This window comes from Periplaneta americana, chromosome 2 (genome assembly GCF_040183065.1).
Source record: "Periplaneta americana isolate PAMFEO1 chromosome 2, P.americana_PAMFEO1_priV1, whole genome shotgun sequence".
Classification (NCBI taxonomy): Eukaryota; Metazoa; Arthropoda; class Insecta; order Blattodea; family Blattidae; genus Periplaneta; species Periplaneta americana.
This window is the reverse complement of record NC_091118.1, coordinates 25,572,603-25,596,745: the sequence shown is the minus strand read 5'-3', so window position 1 is coordinate 25,596,745 and position 24,143 is coordinate 25,572,603. Positions and strand designations below refer to the sequence as shown.

General features: G+C 35.6%; 2 protein-coding genes across 4 annotated transcripts in view; both read left to right on the top strand.

Moving 5' to 3' along the window:
- Positions 1 to 1,369: 1,369 nt before the first annotated feature.
- On the top strand, positions 1,370 to 18,095 carry LOC138690976 (zinc finger protein 724-like). The gene is made up of 5 exons (XM_069812590.1): positions 1,370 to 4,023; positions 6,374 to 6,465; positions 8,067 to 8,204; positions 11,166 to 11,245; positions 14,745 to 18,095. Exons 1-5 carry the CDS (start codon positions 4,017 to 4,019, stop codon positions 15,745 to 15,747), a joined length of 1,320 nt encoding a protein of 439 aa, XP_069668691.1. The 5' UTR covers positions 1,370 to 4,016; the 3' UTR covers positions 15,748 to 18,095.
- Positions 18,096 to 21,355: 3,260 nt separating this feature from the next.
- The window catches only part of LOC138716478 (zinc finger protein 708-like), a 49,874-nt gene continuing 47,086 nt past the window's right edge, over positions 21,356 to 24,143 (top strand). Inside the window, exons 1-2 of one of the 3 annotated variants that reach the window (XM_069849627.1) lie at positions 21,356 to 22,172; positions 22,379 to 22,467. In XM_069849627.1, coding sequence (XP_069705728.1) covers positions 22,384 to 22,467 — 84 coding nt within the window. In that variant the 5' untranslated portion in view covers positions 21,356 to 22,172; positions 22,379 to 22,383. The remainder of the gene's footprint in view (positions 22,173 to 22,378; positions 22,468 to 24,143) is intronic. The other 2 variants (XM_069849635.1, XR_011336675.1) reach the window with 2 other exon arrangements.

Sequence of the window (24,143 nt, the reverse complement as noted above, 5' to 3'; positions counted from 1 at the left end):
TCGATTTCCGGTCGGGGCGTGTTACCTGGTTGAGGTTTTTTCCGGGGTTTTCCCTCAACCCAATATGAGCAAATGCTGGGTAACTTTCGATGTTGGACCCCGGACTCATTTCACTGGCATTATCACCTTCATCTCATTCAGACGCTAAATAACCTAGATGTTGATAAAGCGTCGTAAAATAACCTACTAAAAAAAAAAATTTACTATCTCATTTCAAAATTTCTTTTTGATAAAAATATGAATAATATCCAAGAAATATAAAAATTATGTGAGAAATAAAACCAAGAATTATTTAATTACTGTTGACATGAAATTACTGCGATGACAATGGGTACTTTTCCTAGTGTAAAAGTTGGGTCGTTTTTCACTTCAGCATGAGGCTAGCTACTGCTCTGTGTACATACTAGCTGTGTAAGTGTAATTTTTCAGGAGCCAGGAAGAAAATACATGTTGCCTAGATGTCATTCAGACGTTTATCACCTTTTACTATAATTTCGTGGAATCAAGAATGAATGTATTTACAGATATTCGACAATAAAGTCACGTATTGTTGAGGTCATGGAACTGCTACGAAGACAAAGCTGTTAGTGTGCTCTGATAACATAGAAACAAAACTGAATGTATTTGAACACCTGCGACGATGAAATCTCGTAGAGTATAAATTTGTATTTCAACAAGAATCAAGAACCAGTACATTATCGATCTGCTTACAAGTTTAATCGCTGAAATACTGAAAAAAATAGCAAAAAGATTTATTAAAATAATGAGTTTCTGAAGAAAAATGTTTTTTCTACTACTAATGAGAAAATAGTCCTCTATGCAATATGGCTTCTTGACACTTATTACCTTCAATTATTTTCATTTATATCATTATTATTAAACTTCTAAAATGTATTTTTTACTGCATATATTTCAATTTTTAGCACATAACTTCGACTCTCACTCTGAGAGAGGAACATAGGTTAAGGTTGTTTGAGAATAAGGTGCTTAGGAAAATATTTGGGGCTAAGAGGGATGAAGTTACAGGAGAATGGAGAAAGTTACACAACGCAGAACTGCACGCATTGTATTCTTCACCTGACATAATTAAGAACATTAAATCCAGACGTTTGCGATGGGCAGGGCATGTAACACGTATGGGCGAATCCAGGAATGCATATAGAGTGTTAGTTGGGACATCCAGAGGGAAAAAGACCTTTGGGAGGCCGAGACGTAGATGGAAGGATAATATTAAAATGGATTTGAGGGAGGTGGGATATGATGATAGGGACTGGATTAATCTTGCACAGGATAGGGACCGATGGCGGGCTTATGTGAGGGCGGCAATGAACCTTCGGGTTCCTTAAAAGCCATTTGTAAGTAAGTAAGTAATATTTCAACAGTTTTCCTGCATAGTTGGATGCATATTTTCAGGTTTTTTTAGTGCATGAAGTTCCGTGGTCTACTCATAAGTGACATCAATAAGGTATCACTCATGGGGAAACTAAGCCAGGTGGTAATGTATGATGGGCAGTTGCTTTTCTCTTCCATTGCATACATAGCTGAATAGTAACATGCTAAATATGACTCGAATATGTGTATTATATTGAGATAGGAATTATTAATATTATTTGCTGCATAACACACGTATCTCACGAAATTCTGTATGAAAATAAGTTTATGTTAAGATTTCTCTACAATATTGACCAGAAATTATAATGCTTTGGCTATTATATAGGAATTGGTCATCAATTGTTTCTCAGCATTTCCTCTTCAGTTTCTAATGTTTTAAGCTAAGGTATTTTCCTTCTTTTTACAGAGAAGAGGCCTAAAGACTGGCACTGCAGTCCAAGGTTTACAGTGCTTCACCCATCTTTTATTTAGAAATCATTTTTTAATCCAAATAGAAACTATATTTGTAGATTTGACTCGGCTATGAGGTGTCATCTGTCGGTTCAGTGACGTAGGCTGAAGAGAGTCCTTTCACCCTTGTCGAGAATGTACTATGCCTTTTCAGAACGCCATCTATATGTCATTTATGATACTACATCATGCCACACCGTTTTGTGTAATGTTAGTGAAATAGTGATGATGGAATGATGGAGAACTCCCGAGGAAAAATCTCAGGAACCTTGGCTTTGTACACCACAAATACGACACCACACTGGAATTCGAACCCAGGTCCGCAGTCATTGTATGCTAGTACTGGTTTATTTTGCAATTCATTTTTTATAGTTTTCAGAGAAGTCTGTATTGTATATTAAAAGTATTTATTTCACTCACTGACTTCACAGCATATGTTTAAGGTGTTAAACCTTTGCATTACATGTTTAAAAGACGTATGAACGTTTTCGTTGGGCTACGCCAACATCATCAGATACGACGTACATTTCAGCAATATCAATAATCTCTACAAATACAAAACATATTTAGTGGCATGCAAGATAAAACATACTAAAAACCAACATGGTTATGATACGCATTGACATTCTTTTATGACTGTCCTTATTGTCAATTAATTAAAATACACGTGTAAGTTGCAAAATATATATGTTTGCAAGTCTTCATACATGGAATAATGAAGTAACATGATATAAAAGGAATAAAAATTAATAAAATGTAAAACTAAGGTAATTATGTATTACGAGTGTGAAGAGTTGCAAATTACAGTATTTAATTACATTTATTATATTCATATTTCTGTTTCCCAATAATACACATATTTCAACCATTGAGAACGTGTGTATCATGGTGTGTGTCTCGTAATTTGTCTTGAATGTTTTTCAAATTAATATGGTTGTCTTACAAATGCCAATATATTATAAGTTGGGTTGTTTAATGTTGATAGTAATGTATATTTAATTTGACGATGATGCTGAAATGTACGTTGTATCTGATGATGTTGGCGTAGCCCAACGAAAACGTTCATACATCTTTTAAACATGTAATGCAAAGGTTTAACACTTTAAACATATGCTGTGAAGTCAGTGACTGAAGTAAATACTTTTAATATATAGTACTGGTTTATTTAACTGTTTACGGCCCGGGATCTAGTCACCCTACTGTAAAACTGAGTACTAGTACTGTCCAAATTTCACGAGGATCCCTGCTAGGGGAGTATGGTCCTTGTGGGGTAAGAGGAGAGAGTAAGCCTTCTTGAAGGGGCAGGTGGACGTGAGTGGTGTCATTGGCCGACTGGGACAAACAAGGCTGAGTCAATGGTCGGCTGTTCCCATGTCGGGGATAGGTTATAAGAGTGGGGGAAAACTGGTATTCCTTACTCGGATCCTCTGATGAAATGCGGACTTTATAGGGTAATTTCTGAGGGTAGAAGATAGTTGAGTCCACACTTGCGGAGTAACAGCGCGTCTCGCCACGAAACCGGTGGTCTGGATTCGATTCCCGGTCGGTGCAAGTTACCTGGTTGAGGTTTTTTCCGGGGTTTTCCCTCAACCCACTACGAGCAAATGCTGGGTAACTTTCGGCGCTGGACCGCGGACTCATTTCACCGGCATTATCACCTTCATCTCATTCGGATGCTAAATAACCTTAGATGTTGATAAAGCGTCGTAAAATAACCTACTAAAAAAAAAAAAAAGATAGTTGAGCATGGTACTGACCACCATTCTACTCTAGTGATGTCATGAAAGCATAGCTACACCTCCATGTATCTTCATAGTGTGAAGTAAGTCCCTTTATCTTATTTATGTATTATTATTTTTTTTTTCTTATCCATTAACCTTTCTGGGTCTCCATCCGTCTGTCGATTCAACAATGTATTTATTTACGGACCTAGTCATTGATGCGACATATTTTCACTTCTACGTTTAATCCTCTTGTTCATCTACCTATATCTTATTTATAGCAATAATGTTGCTGTCGCAAAACATTATTATTGTTTACACCACAGTCTCGATCCATCAGGAGACATAACATAGTGTCACTGCAATTGGATCTTTAACATTACTGTGAAAGATTAATACAAAATTACTCAGTTTGTTAATATCTAAAATTTATCCTGGGAAAGAGGTTTGCAAATGAAAGGTATTAATATGTTCATGTAACTGTTTATGCTGTAATTGGTCAAATTATATCGTGCTATTATTGCATCACAAGTTTTACTTCCTTGTGTATTGGGACTGTATTTTCCATTTCTTTATTCTAGATACTTTTATAAACAGCTATATTTGTTAACATATGAGTTATAACATTCTTCAGACGAACTCGATCATGTAATATATCATGTATTCATGTTTATTCTCGAGAAAAAATACACCAAAGAAGGCATAATTTTCTCCAGTTTCATTGGTTTCTGTGAGATGTAGGTAGTGGTTTTCGTTTAGAGCCAAAAATACTGATACCTGTATATTCTAATGCACTATTGTAGCCCACTCCTGCATTTTACAGATATAACTCTCGAGAGGTCCAGGACACAGTAGAAAAACTGACCTTTTCTCTAGTAATTCTTCCTGGACCTCTCGAGTGTTTGTTGGTAATTTGTAACAAATGAGGAATGAGGGGCTACAGCAGTGTATTAAGATATAGGTAAGTAACAATATTTGTGGCTGCAAAATAAAATCATATTTTTAACACTATACAGGGCTTTCATTTCTGAACTTCCCAGTCTAAGTAACTAGGCTATATAATTTAATTTTAATTTAATTAAACAAAAAAAAAAAAACACGTCAATTTAGATATTGAAGGGGAAGTTTAAAACCAGTCTTAATTGCATATTAGGTTTCACTCCCTCACCCCAGCCATCCCCACTTTGAAATTTCAAATGGCCCCGTATCTTATGATACTTAAATTGGAAAGAGTATTCAATTGTTTATACATCTCATTCGTTTTCACATCTTTTATTTTTTATCGTCGCCTGGCAACCTGGATTGTTGTTATTGTCAGTTGATTGTAGGAAGAAAACACAGTTTATTCTGGGTAATTTCCTAAATTAAATAAATAAGGATGATTTCTGTTCTCTCTTGAAGGGTACACCATTTTAATATAATTTAATACATAAACAACTATTACATGAAATGTTCAATAAGTCCTTGCAGTTTTATTCTCTTCAGCTCTCATCAACAATAACAATAATCCAGGTTGCCAGGTGACAATAGAAAACAAAAGATGCGAAGATGAATGAGTTGTATAATGAATACTCTTTCAAATTTATGTACCACAAAATAGGGTGCCATTTTAATTTTTCAAAGTGAGGGTGGCTGGGGGTGAAGAGGTGAAACCTAATAGGCAATTAAAACTGGTTTTAAACTTCCCCCTCAATATCCAAATTAACGTGTTTCTTGTTTAATTAAATTCAATTTAAATTATGTAGTTATTTAGACTGGGAAGTTTTGAATTGAAAGCTCTGTATATATCTCACAGAAGCCAGTGAAGCAAAAGAAAATTGTGCGTTTTTTGGGGTAGCTTTCTAGAAAATAGTTAAGTTGGATTTGTTTCTTCGTGTAGACTAGGTAACATGGCAGATGCAATATGCTTACTTGTCTTCTGCACTTAAAGGCGTGGAAGGGTTTATTCCCCTTAATTAATAAAATCTAGAAATAATAGATTACCGGTACTGAAAATACTCGGTCAAAATAATGCCACATTTTATCTTCTTCAATCAATCATTTTGCGCATGGTAGTAACGTTCCTATAAAGGCTACAATGAGAGTAATGGGTGAATGGAACCCTGGATTTATATTAACGCTGTAGTCTAATCTTTCATAAAAAAAAATTCCTCCCTGTATCAGGGATACACTGGCACATATGTCATTCAGTTTTGGGAAATGAAACTACAGTTGTGTTGGTTTGAAATTTTTATTTTTATTTCGGTTTACAAATGGAGAGTATGGGTCTATGATAAGAGAAGTAATGAAGGAAGGGCATGCAATATATTTTCCCTTCAGCTCATAACAAATTTTTCACGAAGGTTCACTCAAAATGTGTTGTAAGTATCTATTATCACTGTATTATTGCATAACTCGCAGTTACAAACCAGACGAATGGTTGCAAAGGTCTGTAGCTGCTCTCGATGCCGAGATATTACTGAGACAGTCTGCACAGCACTGCTAAGTTTATACACAACTTCGGCGCCCTTATGCCCGTAGACAGAGGTGTTGGCGTCTTTGGATGTGATCACATAAGATATGTTGGTTCATGGCCCAACTACTAACAACATTAGCATTCGGCTGTAGGTCATAGTCTTGCTACAGTAGGCATTTCAAATTGTGTCACTTTTTTGTTTCACCAAGCATTTCAGAGGAGGTGCCCATGCTCATTGCAGGAAAAGACTTATTCTATGTTAAAAATGAGTATGAATCTGATTGTGATACACCCTATATTGTGGAAAAGCTGTTATATGCCGAAAAGTAGCCAAAAGTTTCGATCTGTATTTCAGCTCCTATGGATGAAATTAAAATGGAACCTGATATCGACCCTTTGGCTGCACAGAATGACACTAGTGAAGAAGAGGAAAAGCCCCCGCCAATGGTGAGCATGAATATGTCTTGCATTTCTATAGGCTAGTGTAGACCTACATTGCGGAACTAACTTACGTTGCACAAGCAACCAAATGCTGGTTTCATGAAAATAAACAGGTTATTGCTGTGGCTGCTGCAAGAATTTTGAAGATTTTGTCGATTTAAGCCCTGTCACTTATATCCACAGAAATAAAATAGAAACTTGTTTGGTTACAAGAATGAATAAAGTCAATATTGAAGTTTCATCACATGAGATAAGTACACAGTACCTTGCTAAAAAATTAAAAAATAAAGCTGTTTTAATAAACCCCAGGCGATGCATTCAATTATTTGACAGTGACATCGAGACATTTTACTAGGGTGACCAGATTCACATCTATGAAAAAAGAGGACAGCTCCAAAAAGGAGGACATTGTTCGAAAAAAGAGAACAAGATATTATGTACTTAGATTTATTTATTTTGCTCTATTTTCATGTTTCCACTGTTATCGTTCATGGCATGCAAAGATAATACCTTTATCTTCATTCTAATCCCATACAAGCTTTGCTCAGCGTATAAATAATCAAATTAACGATCTCACTATGCCTCAGTTCTTTGTTAAAATTTGTTAACAAATGCACTCTTTAACGTCACAATGTTCAGAAACATCGTTGAAGTATTCCACTAGCTTTGTGAAGCTAGAAGCATCCAAACTGCCTGATTTCTTCATCTTCTTCTTCTTGTTCTTCTTCTCCTCCTCCTTCCTCCTACTCTTCTTCTTCTGGCATGCAGCTCTTAAAGTTTAGCTAGTGCCTCCTTAACGATGACAGCCCATTCCTCTCTATTTTCTGCCTTCTTCATCCATCTTCTAACTCCCATCCTTCGCAGGTCCTCCTCCAGACAATCCAACCACCTTAATCTCTGCCTTCCTCTGTATCTTCTCCCTCCTGAATTTCCATCAAAAATCTTTTTAATCGTTCTGCCACCATCCATTTGATCATATGTCCAGCCCATTCTATTATTTCAACTTTTATCTGTGTTACTATGTTGGTCTCTTATACAATTGATTTATCTTCTTATTTGTCCTTATTCTCCATCCATTTTTATCTTTTATTGGTCCTTAACTTGTTCTCAGTATCTTCCTTTTCCATCTTTCCAACTGGAGTTTTATTTCTTCCGTCATAACCCAGGCTTCATATCCATATATAACTATAGGTTTTATTACTGTGTTGTAGATCTGTAATTTGGTTTATTCGACAGGTACCGTGGTTTTATTACTTTTGCCCAAGCAAAGAAACATCTATTACCTGCTGCAATTCTCTCTTTTATATCTTTGCTACAGTCATTATCATAGGTGACCAATGACCCTAAATACTTAAATGCTTCCATTTCCTTATAATTTACAGCATTTATTAATATTTCATTATTAAAGGTAACTGCCTGATTTCACCAAACGATTTTATGATGCTTACATAGTAAGTACTGAAGTAGTTTCATGATTTTGTTGCACAACCAATTTTTGCCGCATATACCAGCCATATGTGTACAAAAAAAATTATTTCATTTCTTTCTGTGATATGCTTCTTGTGAAGGATTATATAAGTTCTGTAATTTTCGTATTTTATATACAGGAAGGAAATTTCTTGCAAGTCTACGTGAACCAGATCAAGATGGAACCTCTCGACATGAGCTGTAATCTTGCATCAAACATAAAATGTGAAGAGAATGAAGATTCTAATTCATTTCCAACAGTGAAGTTTGAAGTTAAGGTGAGTTCATTGAATTTGATGTGAGTTTCAATGTACTGGGTGCGAAAAAAAAAGTGCAAATATATTTATTTATTTTTCTTCTTCTTATTCTTCCCTTCAAGTATTAGATCATATGGCCTCCTATGGTCTCACAGTTGCATTTTCAATCCAGTGCTTCTTTGGACGACCGAGAGATTTCTTCTCATTTGAACGATAGTGGAGCATGACTTTTGGGCTTCTATTATTTATTTAACAAGCCTATATGAAATATTCTTGTGTCACTGTCCGTGTGTGTCTAATGCCTACCTACTTCACTTGCGTGATTCGGGTTCCACATATTGCAGACAGATCACAGGACTGTGACCCATTTTACAGTTGCACACCACTTCAGCGGGTCTCGCTATGCATGTGTAGTATATGTAAAGAGCCATGTCGTGTACTAGGGTGAATGCATGTGTAAGTATTCGTGTAAGTGTAGTGTAGGGAATGGGTAAGGATGGTGATGAAGATGAGAAAGAGAAAAGGGGAAACCTGGTGCTACTCCTGTTGAATAGCGCCAAAGAGAGCCGCCAGGCTTAACATCTCCATCTGATGGACGAATCACTATCAACAATGCCTTCTGTTCATATGCACTGCGGAGATATTTGGTATTTAACCCAATCATATTGGTGCACAATCTAGTGATTAGAATTTTACATGAAAATTTCTGATCCCGCTGGGGATCGAACCTGGGCCAGCTAGTCTGGAGACAGACACAATACCACAAAGCTAATACGGCGGAATTCTAGGGTTAATGTATGCAATTATATTTACAATTGACTCCAAAGCAGCTATTCTATTCTATCAATAGTCTCTAAACACACACCTTCATCTCAAACAGCAGAAATAACTAAAATGCTCTCTCAATTAATATCACTCAATAAAAGAATTGTATTCCAATGGATACCATCCCATTGTGGAATCCTGGGAAACGAGAATGCGGATGCATTAGCAAAGAAGGGCAGTACTGCTACTTACAGACCTGTTACTAAATCTACGTATTACTCTGTGAAGAGATTTATTAAATCTACATACTTAGACTTCAACAAACAAAATTTGATAACACAATCACAAGGGAAAAAATGGAACTCTCTGCATCATAATCCACAGTTAATTCCCGATTTACTACGAAAATCGTCTGTAGCTGCATTTAGATTGGAAACAGGCCATAATCGTTTGGCCAAACACCTGCATAGAATTGGAATATATCAGTCCCCTAACTGCCCATTGTGCAACTCAAACCAAGAAATGGATTCGGAACACCTCAAAATCTGTACTTCAATGGCTGGCCATGATAATATCTTTGAAAAATATTGGAGTGCAAGAGGTCAAATGACTTCATTGTCAAACGCCTGGCATTAGAAAACAACAATATGTTTACAATTGAGCATACTTTTCATCAGGAGTTGTAATGCAAATGTCGCCACAGAATTCTAGCTCCACTTTCTGTTCGGATGTCAGCATCTCTTTTTGAACTCTCAATCAATATAAATCATAAAACTCAAAATAATAATAACTCTCCTTCAGCACTCAGTAACTAAATAACACCAATCAGTATGCAAAACACTAACTGTAGTATTGTTTTTAGCATGGCCTACTTCACGATTAAAACTTAAAACATAAATGAATGATACCAGTCATTTCCAAATAGAATAATGCATTTCATTTGGCAAAAAACTTTTGTTTCTATGGTATTTATCTGTTATGCTATCTCATATACATAGAATGGATATCTTTACAAATTTTTCGAACACAGTAGCTAGCTTGAAAAGAACAATGTGTATATTATGGTGATAATTTTACTCATGTGCTAATTATGTCGTTAAGTCTTAATTCTGACCACATTAAACGAACAAAACTTTAACATACTATTGCCTACTCTAGTTCCTGAGTGACACTTGCCTATAGTATTATGTTCCTTTTGTCTGTGGTATAAACAGTGAAATATTCGATATTACTTCTTTACAATTTTTAGCGTTTTTTCTTTCCCCTTACAACTGAGCAATTTGCTGAATAGCATTCATGAAATTTTAACAAAATTTATGGACATATCTGCAGTGCTCGGGAAAAGTGACATAAGTCAGTTTCCACAAACCTTTTTTGATAATTTATTGACAACTTACACTGGTTTATGTCGATTTGATTTTTTTCTGTATGAATTATTGTAATGGGAGGAATACTTATGTCTCTTTTTCCAAGCGAGCAGATGTTCCGTAAGTTGTCAATAAATTATCCAAAAAGGTTTGTGGAAACTGACTTGTGTCACTTTTCCCAAGCGCTGCAGATATAATGATATAAAAGCCTTCAGCATTCATAGACAATTACAATATTTTAAACGTAGTGCATACATTTTATCTTTCCACGCTCGCAGAAGTAGAGTGAAAGCAGAAGTGCACAACACAGCTGCCTACACATTGCTCCCACTAAACATTCAACTATCAGTCAAGAACATGGGAGATACACCATAGCGTGGACAGTTTTTTACAGTTTAAAATTGTGAAAGTGCTAGAAAATGCTTACCTTTTCAAAGACAATGTTGGAAGTGTGGAAAGATAAAATATATGCACTGTATAACAAGTGAAGAAATAGGGCATGTGTAACATTAAGTGAAAACATAAGAGTTGTAGACAAGAATAACAAGAAAGTTTTTCCAAATACCATAAGAATTATAACAGAAGTATTGAAGTATCACAATGATGTTTGCACTGTTTAAAACCTGAATTTTATTATCCACATAATGTTGTTGCTCTGAGTCTACTACGGTATGTGTAGAGTGTGAGATGTGACAGTATATCTACAGCTCTGTAAAGAAAAACTCATAGTTCAGAGACAACTGGCAAAAATCTCTTTAATGTACAGTTTTCAATGCCCTTTAGCTGCTTATGAAACACCTCTGTATCAGTTCTGTGTTTACTTTATGGTGGTTCAACTTTTCTTCTTCAGGAGGAGTTATGGAGCATGGATACAGTAAAGGAGGAGCTGATCTCAGATGGGATGGAAGAGAGTGATGACTTGATTAACAGGTCTGTATAATGTTTTGTGAGGCTTCATGCTACTTTTCTTGGGTCATAAGGTAGAATGTAAGTTTGTAATGGTGTATCCACTTTGTGTTTGTAATAAACACAGGTTTTATAATGTGACGGAAGACTAGCCGTATGAGAACCAGGTTGCTATTGTAGTTTTTTGTCATCAGTTTCTCGTTAAATTATATACCTACCAACTTTCCTGCATAACTTGCAAGACACCTTCAATTAGCTTACAATTCCACTCTCCCACATTGGCACAATAATTTCTGGGATATAGATGTGATCGATCAGTGTTGAGTATTAGGTTTTCGTCCCACTTTGTTGTTGTTGTTATTATTATTATTATTATTATTATTATTATTATTATTATTATTACCATTATTATTGTTGTTGTTACAACTGTTATTAATATTATCATTAGAATTACTACTGTTATTATTATTATTATTATTATTATTATTATTATTATTAACTTACTTACTTACTTACTTACTTACTGGCTTTTAAGGAACCGAACGTTCATTGCCGCCCTCACATAAGCCCGCCATTGGTCCCTATCCTGAGCAAGATTAATCCAGTCTCTATCATCATATCCCACCTCCCTCAAATCCATTTTAATATTATCTTCCCATCTACGTCTCGGCCTCCCTGAAGGTCTTTTTCCCTTCGGCCTCCCAACTAACACTCCATATGCATTTCTGAATTCGCCCATATGTGCTACATGCCCTGCCCATCTCAAACGTCTGGATTTAATGTTCCTAATTATGTCAGGTGAAGAATACAATGCGTGCAGTTCTGTGTTGTGTAACTTTCTCCATTCTCCTGTAACTTCATCCCTCTTAGCCCCAAATATTTTCTTAAGCACCTTATTCTCAAACATCCTTAACCTGTTATTATTATTATTATTATTATTATTATTATTATTATTATTATTATTGTTAGCACTGTTATTAATATAAAAAGAATTACTATTATTATTATTATTATTAATAAAAATAATAATAATAATAATAATAGTAATAATAATTATTATTATTTTATTATTATTATTATTATTAATATTACTATTATTATTATTATTATTATTATTATTATTATTATTATTATTATTATTATTATTATTATTATTATTATTATTGTTACTGTTATTAGCTGCCAAAGAATTCTATCCAAATGTAGTACATCAGTTTCAAACCGTGAATTTGTATTATTATGATGATGATGATGGTGATGATTTTTCAAGTTATTGTTTAGTCAACTGTCCTAATACAGGTCTGAACCTAGTAAGTAATACCAATAAGGAATCACTCATTACGCAACTAGGCCAGGAGATAATGGGGTGGCCAGTTCCTTTGCCCCTCCATTGCATGCATCGCTGATTAGCTACATATTACACTAATCAGACTTCAGATGTATACAAACAATTGTTCTTCCTCTGACACATATTGTCAAATGAGATGTACTGCCTGATAATAAGTATAGCTACATACCAGTTTTTTTGCGACGCTGATATAACCTCTGCAGTTGCGAGCGTCGTTAAAAAACCCGTAATTTATTTTATATCAGTTTTTTCGAGTAATGTAATATACATGCATTGATGGAATGTCCACACATTTCGAGTATAAATAGGTCTACTGACGTCTCATTGTTAACAGTTGCTGTAACAGTTGAAATTCTGTTATTTCAAAGCCAGTCCGTCACTGTGTGTCAATAATTATTACTGCACTCCATTGCATTAACTGTTTTCCTGCTCTCGGTTATGTTGCTCAGAGGTTGACATGCTAAATCATGTCTGTGTAAATTTGTTTCTATTAACAGAAACGACAGCTTTGGAATATCAGTAAATGCTAAGTTCGGACATTAAATTTTCTTTGCTTTTCTGTTAAATACAGGGTTGTTTCCGATCTCTGATAACGAATTTGAATGACGTCATGTGCGTCAGGAATCACACCGACAGCTGAATTGCGGCGAGAGGTGACAGATCAGTAGTGAGTGATTTCATAATCAGAGTCCACGGTGTATCACATTAGTAAAGTCCAAGAAAATCGAGCCTTTTTGGGAGGGGTACATAACAACCCTTTCCGATGTCAAGTACAGTTACGTGAAAATCATAGGAGCCTGCAAAAAACGTGGTTTCGCGATTTCCAAGAAAGACATCTTGCGTGTACCTAATAAGACTGGCAAAGCTGGGATGGGATTAATTCCAGAGTGGAAAAAGCAAGCAAATCCACCCCCCGTCACAAGTCGCCGCATCCCGAAAGATGATACAAATTAATTCCATTCGAGCTTTACCAATCTTATTAAGTACACAGAAGATGCCTTTTTTTTGGAAATAACGAAACCTCGTTTATTGCAGGCTTCTTTTATTTTCTCTTAACTGTACTTGGCATCGGAAAGGGTCATAATGTACCCCTTCCAAAAAGACTCGATTTTCTTGGGAATTTCTGCTGTGAGTTGCCGTGCACTCTGACTATGAGATCACTCACTACTGGTCTGTCACCTCGCGCCACAGTTCAGCTGTCGTGTGACTCCTGACGCACATGATGTCATTCAAATTCATTATTAGAGATCAGAAACAACTCTGTAGTGATGATAATAATGTCCGTTAAGATATGTCCATAAAGCAATTTCGTAACAAATTTGACTACGTTAATTACAATTGCTGTTAGTTTTATACTCGACCGTGCCAAAATGTAGTAATTATACACCTGGTAGTAGCCCTTTAATGCACCTCATTAAAGTACACCTATTCATTATAGTTCAGTTGTTCAGCCAATGATAAATCACCATTGTACCATTATAAAACCGCAAGTATCGATTATTCTCGGATATGCAATTGAAAGACAATTAGCAAAACGTCACGGAGGCTGGAAATCCAATACTGACGCAGAAGGTTATGTTCTGTTACTATAATAATTTGCGTTAATTGTAAATAATATTCAAATAAATTCAATTTGTCATCTCGTTTTCAATTCTAAATCAATTTCGAGGTTATATCAATATTAATGTTCATGTTATTCTCTAGATTATATCAAGGTCAATGACATTCGTCCCTCGGAAAAAATCAATACTTTCGCTTCTGCGCACATCTCACAATTTAGAAGGTCAGTTCCACTCTTCACTTAGATAACCATAACATGAATACTTATGAATAATTTCAAGTTAGAAATATGGTCGAGCATAAAAAATCGTATGAAACTTGCCTATAACGGTAATTAAGACGATCGTATGAAAATTATGAAACTCGCTTGTGCTCGTTTCATAAACAAACATACTCGCGTCTTAATTACTACCATTTTAGGCTCGTTGCATAATGTACTATTGAAGTCTTCAGTTATATTTCACAATTTTTTATGTTGTTCAGAGCAATGCACATTCCATTTATGAGGAAAGAGTTCATTGAGGACGAATAAAATGAGTAACATTACTTTAAGATTATAAGTGTCGTTGTGTGAACTGTGGTATGAAGCTTTATCACACGTCTGTGCATTTACAGACCCATGCAACAGCACTGCCAGGAAAACATGAGAATCCAAGAAACTGATGCTAGCGAGAAATCTATGCAAGAGTGTGACATGGTTACGCACGCACAAACAGATTGGAGACAACCACAGCTAAGCAGTCAAGTGAGAGATAATTATCCAGACAAAAAGAAATTCAAGTGTGAATTTTGCTGCAAGGTGTTTAATACATTGCAACATATGAAAAAGCACGCTGTTATTCACTCAGGACAGAAGCCTTTCAAATGTGACGTATGCGACAGGCGTTTTAGAAGACCCGATCATCTCCGACAACACACAGCGACTCACTCAGACGATAAGGCTTTTCAGTGCAACTTTTGTATGAAGGGTTTTGCACGGTCAGGATATCTGAGACTTCATATGCTTCTTCATGCAGAAAAGAAACGCTTCTTGTGTCATATTTGTGGAAAGACATATTCATCAAATAACAACTTTACTCTTCACATGAAAGTACATAATAGAGATGGTTCCTATAAGTGTGACATTTGTTCTAAGAACTTGGTTTGTAAACAAACTCTACGATCTCATTTATTGCTTCACTCGGAGGACAAGCCTTTCGAATGCGACATGTGTGGCAAGAACTTCAGACTGCTGAGTAGGTTGAAAGAACACTTGCTCGCTCATACAGGGGACAAGCCCTTCAAATGCGAGACGTGTGGTCAAGCCTTCAGACAAAGGAGCTGGTTGAAAGAACACCTACGCATCCACACAGGGGAGAAGCCCTTCAAATGCGAAGTCTGCGGTAAGGCGTTCAGGAAAATTAGTGGTTTGAAAGAACATGTGTTTATTCACTCAGGGCAGAAGCCCTTCAAATGTGACATCTGTGGAAAGTGTTGCAGAAAACAGAGTAACTTAAAACTTCATTTACGTGTTCACTCAAAGAATGTGTCTTTGAAATGCGACATCTGTGGTAGGGGATTCAGACAATCTAATAAACTGAAAGCCCATTTACTTAACCATTCAGGAAAAAATCCGTGAAATACATGGTCTGGTGGAAAATGTTTTATGCTGAGTGTTCATTTCAAAGTGTCATGACGTCACTGTTGATGAGTCGGCGATTTGAAGCGAGTTTCAGCTTTTGTGTCAGAGAAGTTGGCTATTAATCAAGGCGTTCAATCTCAACTTGAGAACGTGTACGGTATAACTTGAACGTCATTGCAACAGATGGCGGTCCGTACGGTCTGTGTGCTATCATAACCTCTTTCGAACTGTGTTTTGCGCGGGCAAGTCGTACGCAGGGTATTTGTTATCATCGGTTGCGTACGGTAACATTCCACAACACAAATCAAATTCTCCGTGTCCATGTTGACGTCCAAGTTAATGTCAACAAATACGTAAGTAATCGTCTTAACCCTCTCCCCATATCTCGACAGTAAGAAAAAAACTCACCTCAGTACATGTTTCGAAAGAGTTCACATTCCTGCCACTACCGGCGTTACCGTACGTATCAGTAAGTACTCTTCTGAATAAACGCCGTACTTGCTAGGCACCTTCTCTGGCACATAAGTAATACACCTCTGCGGAAGTGTAGGAAGATTGAATTCTCTAGGCTCATCGACTGGCCACATGACGACATACAGCGAGCCATGACACATTTTGAACTGAACATCCAGTATTTATTATCTACAGTAAGACAAGTACTGATAGTTTTCCGATAATTTCATTGATCTTAATGTATGTGACTTGTCATTTTTAGTACGTTATTTTACGACGCTTTTTCAACATCTTAGGTTATTTAGCATCTGAATGAGATGAAGGTGATAATGCCGGTGAAATGAGTCCGGGGTCCAGCACCGAAAGTTACCCAGCATTTGCTCATATTGGGTTGAGGAAAACCCCGGAAAAAACATCTCAAATGCGAAGTCTGCGGTAAGGCGTTTAGGAAAATTAGTGGTTTGAAGGAACATGTGTTTATTCACTCAGGGCAGAAGCCCTTCAAATGTGACATCTGTGGAAAGTGTTGCAGAAAACAGAGTAACTTAAAACTTCATTTACGTGTTCATTCGAAGAACATGTCTTTGAAATGCGACATCTGTGGTAGGGGATTCAGACAATCTAATAAACTGAAAGCCCATTTACTTAACCATTCAGAATAAAATCCGTGAAAGACATGGTCTGGTGGAAAATGTTTTATATTTACTATCGACAGTAGTGATAGTTTTCCGATAATTTCATTGAGCTTAATGAATGTGACTTGTCATTTTTTTAGTAGGTTATTTTACGACGCTTTATCAACATCTTAGGTTATTTAGCGTCTGAATGAGATGAAGGTGATAATGCTGGTGAAATGAGTCCGGGGTCCAGCACCGAAAGTTACCCAGAATTTGCTCATATTGGGTTGAGGAAAACCCCTGAAAAAACCTCAACCAGGTAACTTGCCCCGACCGGGAATCGAACCTAGGCCACCTGGTTTCGCGGCCAGACACGCTAACTGCTACTCCACAGGTGTGGACGACTTGTCATGATAATTATTTTGAGACTGAAAATCGAGAAATAGTATGTTATGACATGGAACATCAGTGAAATGAAAATATTACAGAAAATTATCACCACGAGTGGTATTCGGCTAGATAATCCCGACGCGAAAAATTACTAATTAATTAGTTTTATGTTTTAAATTTATCTTATTGCACGAGTGCATGCCAATGTTTCTCTGTGAAAAGGGGTTATAGATACAAACTGAAGTCTTCTGGAATATGAAATTCTTTGATAAATATTTGAGAAAATGAACACTTTGGTCTTCTTGCAATACAAAACGATAACATTTGAGATGAATGTTTAATAACACTTTATTGTGAAATGCGTAATCCAGCGGTGATCAAAGTGGGTGTCGTGATTACATCGTGTAATCACAGATATTCAAACGGGTATGAGGAGTTTTCTGTACGTTGCTATGTGTTTCATTCACGTACTGAAGGCAAGCAGTGGCGGTATCATGTCGCTCTACAAACTCTGCCTTTACTACCAGTAAGAGGTGGTTTCGTAAAGAATGAGAAGGAGAACATTTTGTTGTTCTGTCCAGGGGCGAATGCTGCTCACGAAAGTTAGGCTTGCCCTTTTATTGATGGGGGAAGATGAGAGGATATAATTCATCTGGTTTGCAGATTTTCGTGTCTTGTAATAGACAATGTTAAAGTATTTAAATTGTCAAAGCCACTTTTACACCATACACCGTTATCTGTAGAAAATAACAAACACAGTCAACAAAACAGTTTATTCAGTTTTTTCGACCCTGCCAACCAATGCTTATTGTTGTATTGAGATGTACTGAACGAGCGCACATATTCTCTATTTTTCTCCTTATGCTGTCTTTTTAAATCTGGGAGCCCTGGACATGGTCTGCCGTTCTTTATAATGTCGGTCTTCACTTGAATAGTCCTCCGGGAAAATGGATTTAATAATGAAGTTTCAATAACACACATTTCCGAACTCATTGCAACACTTCAAATTAACGTTTAAGAACTAATGCAGCAGCTAACATATGCATTCCGCTCATAAAATTACATTACACTCGCAAATCACAGCACATTCACTGGTAAAAACTGCTGCCAATCAGTGTTGCCAACTCGATTCTTAAACATCCGTTGTGAAGCCTTGCAGAAACCGCTAAATTGCTATATTGTCAATGTAAAATTATATTATTTTGCCGCTGTGAGTGCTAAAAATACCCGCTAAATCCCTAGATCAGCAATACAAGTTTCATAAATTTTACCTGCTAAACTAACGCCGAAAAACGCTAGATCTAGCGGGAAAACCGCTGAATTGGCAACACTGCTGCCATCTGTGTAACGTTAAATAGTCGGTGTAGCTCTCGGACCAGAGCTTCATACAGCATATAACAGAAGCATGTGCGACTGGGACGGATTAGGAGGAAGGCACTTGCGCGCGCATCATATTCTCGCTGTTTCTACGTCTTTCCTGTAGCTCCGAGAAACAAGCAAGCGTTGTGATCTTGCGGTGTGCAACCTGCGGATGGTATTATGCCAAGACATTATTACAAATATCAAAAGAAATTTTAATGTACGTAATCCCATTTTGAGAAATACACATTCTACGAAAATATTGGGCTTGCGCAGCAAGCATAGCATGCCCGGAGAAATCGCCCCTGGTTCTGTCGGACAAAATGTAATGTTTACTTTGCTCAACAGTTCAATTATGATTATCTATAAACATTAATTGCCACACTGAATAATGTATTATTATTATTATTATTATTATTATTATTATTATTACTGACCACTAAGTTAAGTATATGTTTCTATCATTCTTCTGTACGTGTATGAATATTGATATTTTTAGATCTTCTCCCTAGAAGGATAAAATTATTAGATTTTATCTCAATTTTAATCTTCTTAATCTTTAGATGAGGGTAACTATTTATTAGTTATTCATTTAATAATACTATTGTAGAGAAACTGATTCAATATTATGTGCCAACGAACTGTTAAATGCCAGGAATTGACATCTCTTAAATCATAACCAGGAAGAGAAAGATGAGATAAATAAATGTAAGAAAGTCAGCTACCTAATGGGGTTTGAAATATCTCGTGCTCTAAAGCCTTTTAATAGAACAGAATTTCTCAAAAGAGTAATGATTCAAATAGCTTAAATAACTTGTCCATAAGAAGTTTTTAATTTTGAAAAACTACGAATTTCTCTACCAAGTATTGAGAGAAGAATTTAGAAAATTCCTGATTATATTCAATAGGAGGGTTAAAAAAAGAAGCAAGAAAAATCGTATATTATTCACTGGCTCTTGATGACAGCAGTGACATTACTGATACAGCAAAGCTTGAGATTTTTATCCGCGGGATTGATGAAGATGTTAGTACAGGAGCCACCACTGGTTGTAGTTTTCATGCCCAGTACCTTTCCTCTGTGTCCTTACTTTATAGGCTGTCTGTTGATGTAATCACTGCAGTTCGAGTTTTGGTCACCGCTGGCGTAATCTAGCATGTTTTCATTTTGAATATGCACACACACACACACACACACACACACACACACACACACACACACACTTTTCCTATGTAGACCGGTACCGCGTCGTAATTTTCCGTCAGTTTAATGATATGCAGAGCTCTCATCCCAAGAAAGCTAAGCAGTAAATGGTGGAATAGAACTGGTCTGCATAGAGAAGCGTGTATAGACGTCTGACTCATAAATTGAGTTTGCCTTAAGATCAGAATAATGCAGTCTTAAGTTAAAAGAAAAAACGACTATTGTTAAAGAAATGTTTATACTAATAATTAAGATTTACAATAAAATAAAAAATAAATTAATGAAATTACGCATATATGTTGACACGAAAAGAAAATAAACACGATTTTACAATAATTAATTGATGAAGTACACTATATGTTAATGATACCATGTACACGATTTCAGAAAATAATATTGTAGAGTATTTTATGATATATTATAGACTTTTATATCCTGGATATTTTTCTGATTTCATATTCACCCTAACTCCAATTTACAGAAGTTTTGATAATTGAAGCATTCTCTGAAATAACAACTTAAGGTATTAATATTTGACTATTAATATTTGACAATTAATATTTGAGGAGAAAAATTCGCTTCGGTGCCGGGGATCGAATCCGGGTTCTTAGTTCTACATACCAAGCACTCTGACCACTGAGCTACGCCGAATTCAATCCACAGCACCGGACCGAACCCTCCTCCTTCAATGTTCCACTTTTGGCCAGACTCCAAGTTAGGCATATATGTTGACGTTTTATGTCCAAGTCAACTGCTATTATACAAGTGGCGCACTCAGCTGAGTGACTTATTTCGCTGGGATTCCGCAGTTATGTGCACAGTAATCTGTACAGACATATGCACTGCTAGCTATGAGAATATTAAAGATTTTTTATTAATTTGTCTTACGGAATAATATCTGTAATATTGACAATTAATAATTGCTGTACATTTATATGTAAAAGAAAAAATGTATAGTGTATAATGGCCACCTTAAATTGTAGCAATATTTTTTTTTTTTTTTTTTTTCCTGGATGCTAGATGGGTTGCAAAAGAAAATGTAAAGGGCTGATGTATGCATGTGTTTCTGTACAAGAGAGAAAACGATGGAGATTGTTTTAACTTATGCCCTGTTATAATTTGTAGTAGACCTACAGTTCAAGCCCTATACAACTCTGTGGCAAACATCGTGGATGTGGATGTAACAATGTAAGAAAAATGCCCCCGAAAATACTTTTATTAAATGATCATGTTCCGATATACTATACCACGGTCAAGCTATAACGGGGGAGGAGGTAAATGATGTCCCCCCATAACCCCGTTATATGGGGATTCTATGGTTTTGCTTTGCCCCCCCCCCACCAAGGAAATGGTTCTCTCTTCGCCTATGTATTGGTGATGAGGCCAAGGATTCGCCATAGATTACTTGACATTCACCTTGTGATTGGGAAGAACCTCTGAAAAAACGCACCAAGGTATAATAATAATAATAATAATAATAATAATAATTATTATTATTATTATTATTATTATTATTATTATTATCATTATTATTAATTGTTTTGTTTAACCTGACAGCGTTACAGCCATAGGGCCTTCTCTAACACTCAACCAGGAGTAGTGTGACAACTAAACCTAGCATTTCCATTGCTGCTTAGTGCATGACGTCATAGTTTCACGTCTCCTTAACTCATAACGAGAGGCATGACTGAGAGAGCCATTATACTCGTTTAGATTGACCTGAAATACGCTAACAGAGACAAATATAATAATACATTAGACTATCTAGAGGAAACAATACGGTACTTCGTAGGAGCAAACCCTTACTCTTCGAGAGTTTCACGACAAAAGACTTACTCCCCACTCCAGTATGCTCAGTAGGAGCACTTGGTGTCAGCGCACTTTGAAATGTTTGTTGCAAGGCTATAATCCATCCAAGCAGGAATCGAACCCACACCCAAGCCAAACTCTAGATCAGCAGGCAAACGTGATAGATAAGCTACCTGCTTGAGCTATTCTGTTGGCTTTCACTTTATACTATGTTCATAATTCAATGAACAATTTACTGGTAATGTTTTAAAGTGCCAAAAATAATAATAGCGTGAAGAGTCGAACTCAGTTTATTTTCGTACATTACCACAATGGTCTAAAAGGTTACTTGGCCTATGTTTTAATAGTCACTGCCACAAAGACTGTTTGCAATAAATATGCCTAGATACATAAATTATTTTTGGAGTTCTTTGAAAGGGGAAGTTCATGCAAATAATCCTCGTTCTTTCGAGGAATTGAGTGAAAACTTCTGGCAGGAGATTTGTATTATTCCACATGAATAACTTCGCTTTGTGTTGTTGAACATTTTTAGAAGTTGCGAACTTTGTTTGGAAGTAGAAGCTTGGCACTTTGAAACACTGATTTAACACAAGGTAAGTTCTTCTTCACGAAAGAACTGCATCGCAAATTCTCAGCTTAGCCTGATCATGCTATGCAGGAAACATGCTGTTATGAGTACTGGCCACAGATTAAGAGGTGACAGAACATCATGTAGTAATACATTTTTTGTCAAGAAGTATCTGCTTTTTATCATAATTTAATTCACAGTGGAATACATATTCTTTATTTATCTTTCCAGTTGTGATGGAAGATATCCAAGTGAAGCCTGAAACAGACCCGTTGACTCTACCAAAGAATGCCACAAATGTGGAAAAATGTTTTGTAACGGTAATGTATATATAGGCTTCCTTATTATTGTTGAAATATGTCATATTTAAATGCATGTGCTATCAAATTAACTGGCAGATACAAAATCAGCAGGTTTAAACCACACTGCGGGCATTGAATTTTTAAGAGCAATAAAATCCTTGATATAACTTCCTCTAGAAGGGATGTAATTCCGCCTTTGATTTATGACAAAGGAACCTCGGTCCCTGAAAGCAAGCTGCAGGGAAAATCTCTTCCTGCATTTAATTATACCTGCATTTCATTGGTACTACTGTTGTTTAGTCAACTGTCCGAAGACCCCACAAGTGATATCAACATGGCACCACTCATGAGGCAGCTGGACCAGGAGATAATGGGGTAGGGTAGCCAGTTCCTTTCCCACTGCATAGATCGCCAATTAGCTACATATTCCACTAGTCAGACTTGAAACATATATAAACAATTGTTCTTCCTCTGACACACATCGTCAAGTGAGATGTACTGCCTGATAATAGAGTTATCTACATATGAATCAGAACCTCAATCAGAGGTAAAGTACTAGTGTTATTAAATAAAATACAAGTACTAATGAAATGCAGGTGTGACAGACATAAACTTACATCTTCACGCAATCCACTGCTGTGGAGTAATGGTTGGCATATTCCGACCATGAAACGAGCAGCCTCGGGTTCAAATCCTGGTTGACAACCATCGTAGTTGACAAAGCGTCGTAAAATAAACAAATTAAAATATTTTTAAAATGCTTCACACGCATGCATATTATTATTATTATTATTATTATTATTATTATTGTTATTATTATTATTATTATTAATATTATAATACTTAAATTGTCATGTGCTGAACTGTTATTGGCCCCTGGCTATTGTACAGCACATTAAATATTAGTAAATAAATAAATAAAATAAATTGTTAATATTATTATTATTATTATTATTATTATTATTATTATTATACTTAAATTGTCATCTGCTGAACTGTTATTGGCCCCTGGCTGTTGTACACAACATTAAACATTAGTAAATAAATAAATTGTTACTATTATTATTATTATTATTATTATTATTATTATTATTATTATTATTATACTTAAGTTGTCATGTGCTGAACTGATATTGGCCCCTGGCTATTGTACAGCACATTAAATATTAGTAAATAAATAAAAAAAATAAATTGTTACTATTATTATTATGATTATTATTATTATTATTATTATTATTATTATTATTATTATTATTATTATTATACTTAAATTGTCATGTGCTGAACTGTTATTGGCCCCTGGCTGTTGTACAGCACATCAAATATTAGTAAATAAATAAATAAAATAAATTGTTATTATTATTATTATTATTATTATTATTATTATTATTATTATTATTATTATACTTAAATTTTCATCTGCTGAACTGTTATTGGCCCCTGCTGTTGTACACAACATTAAACATTAGTAAATAAATAAATTGTTACTATTATTATTATTATTATTATTATTATTATTATTATTATTATTATTATTATTATACTTAAATTGTCATGTGCTGAACTGATATTGGCCCCTGGCTATTGTACAGCACATTAAATATTAGTAAATAAATCAAAAAAATAAGTTATTACTATTATTATTATGATTATTATTATTATTATTATTATTATTATTATTATTATTATTATTA

Coding starts and splice junctions, on each gene's coding strand:
- LOC138690976 (XM_069812590.1), top strand. Junction 6,466..8,066: donor AGGAAAAGCCCCCGCCAATG/GTGAGCATGAAT, acceptor TTTTATATACAG/GAAGGAAATTTCTTGCAAGT. Junction 8,205..11,165: donor CAGTGAAGTTTGAAGTTAAG/GTGAGTTCATTG, acceptor TTTCTTCTTCAG/GAGGAGTTATGGAGCATGGA.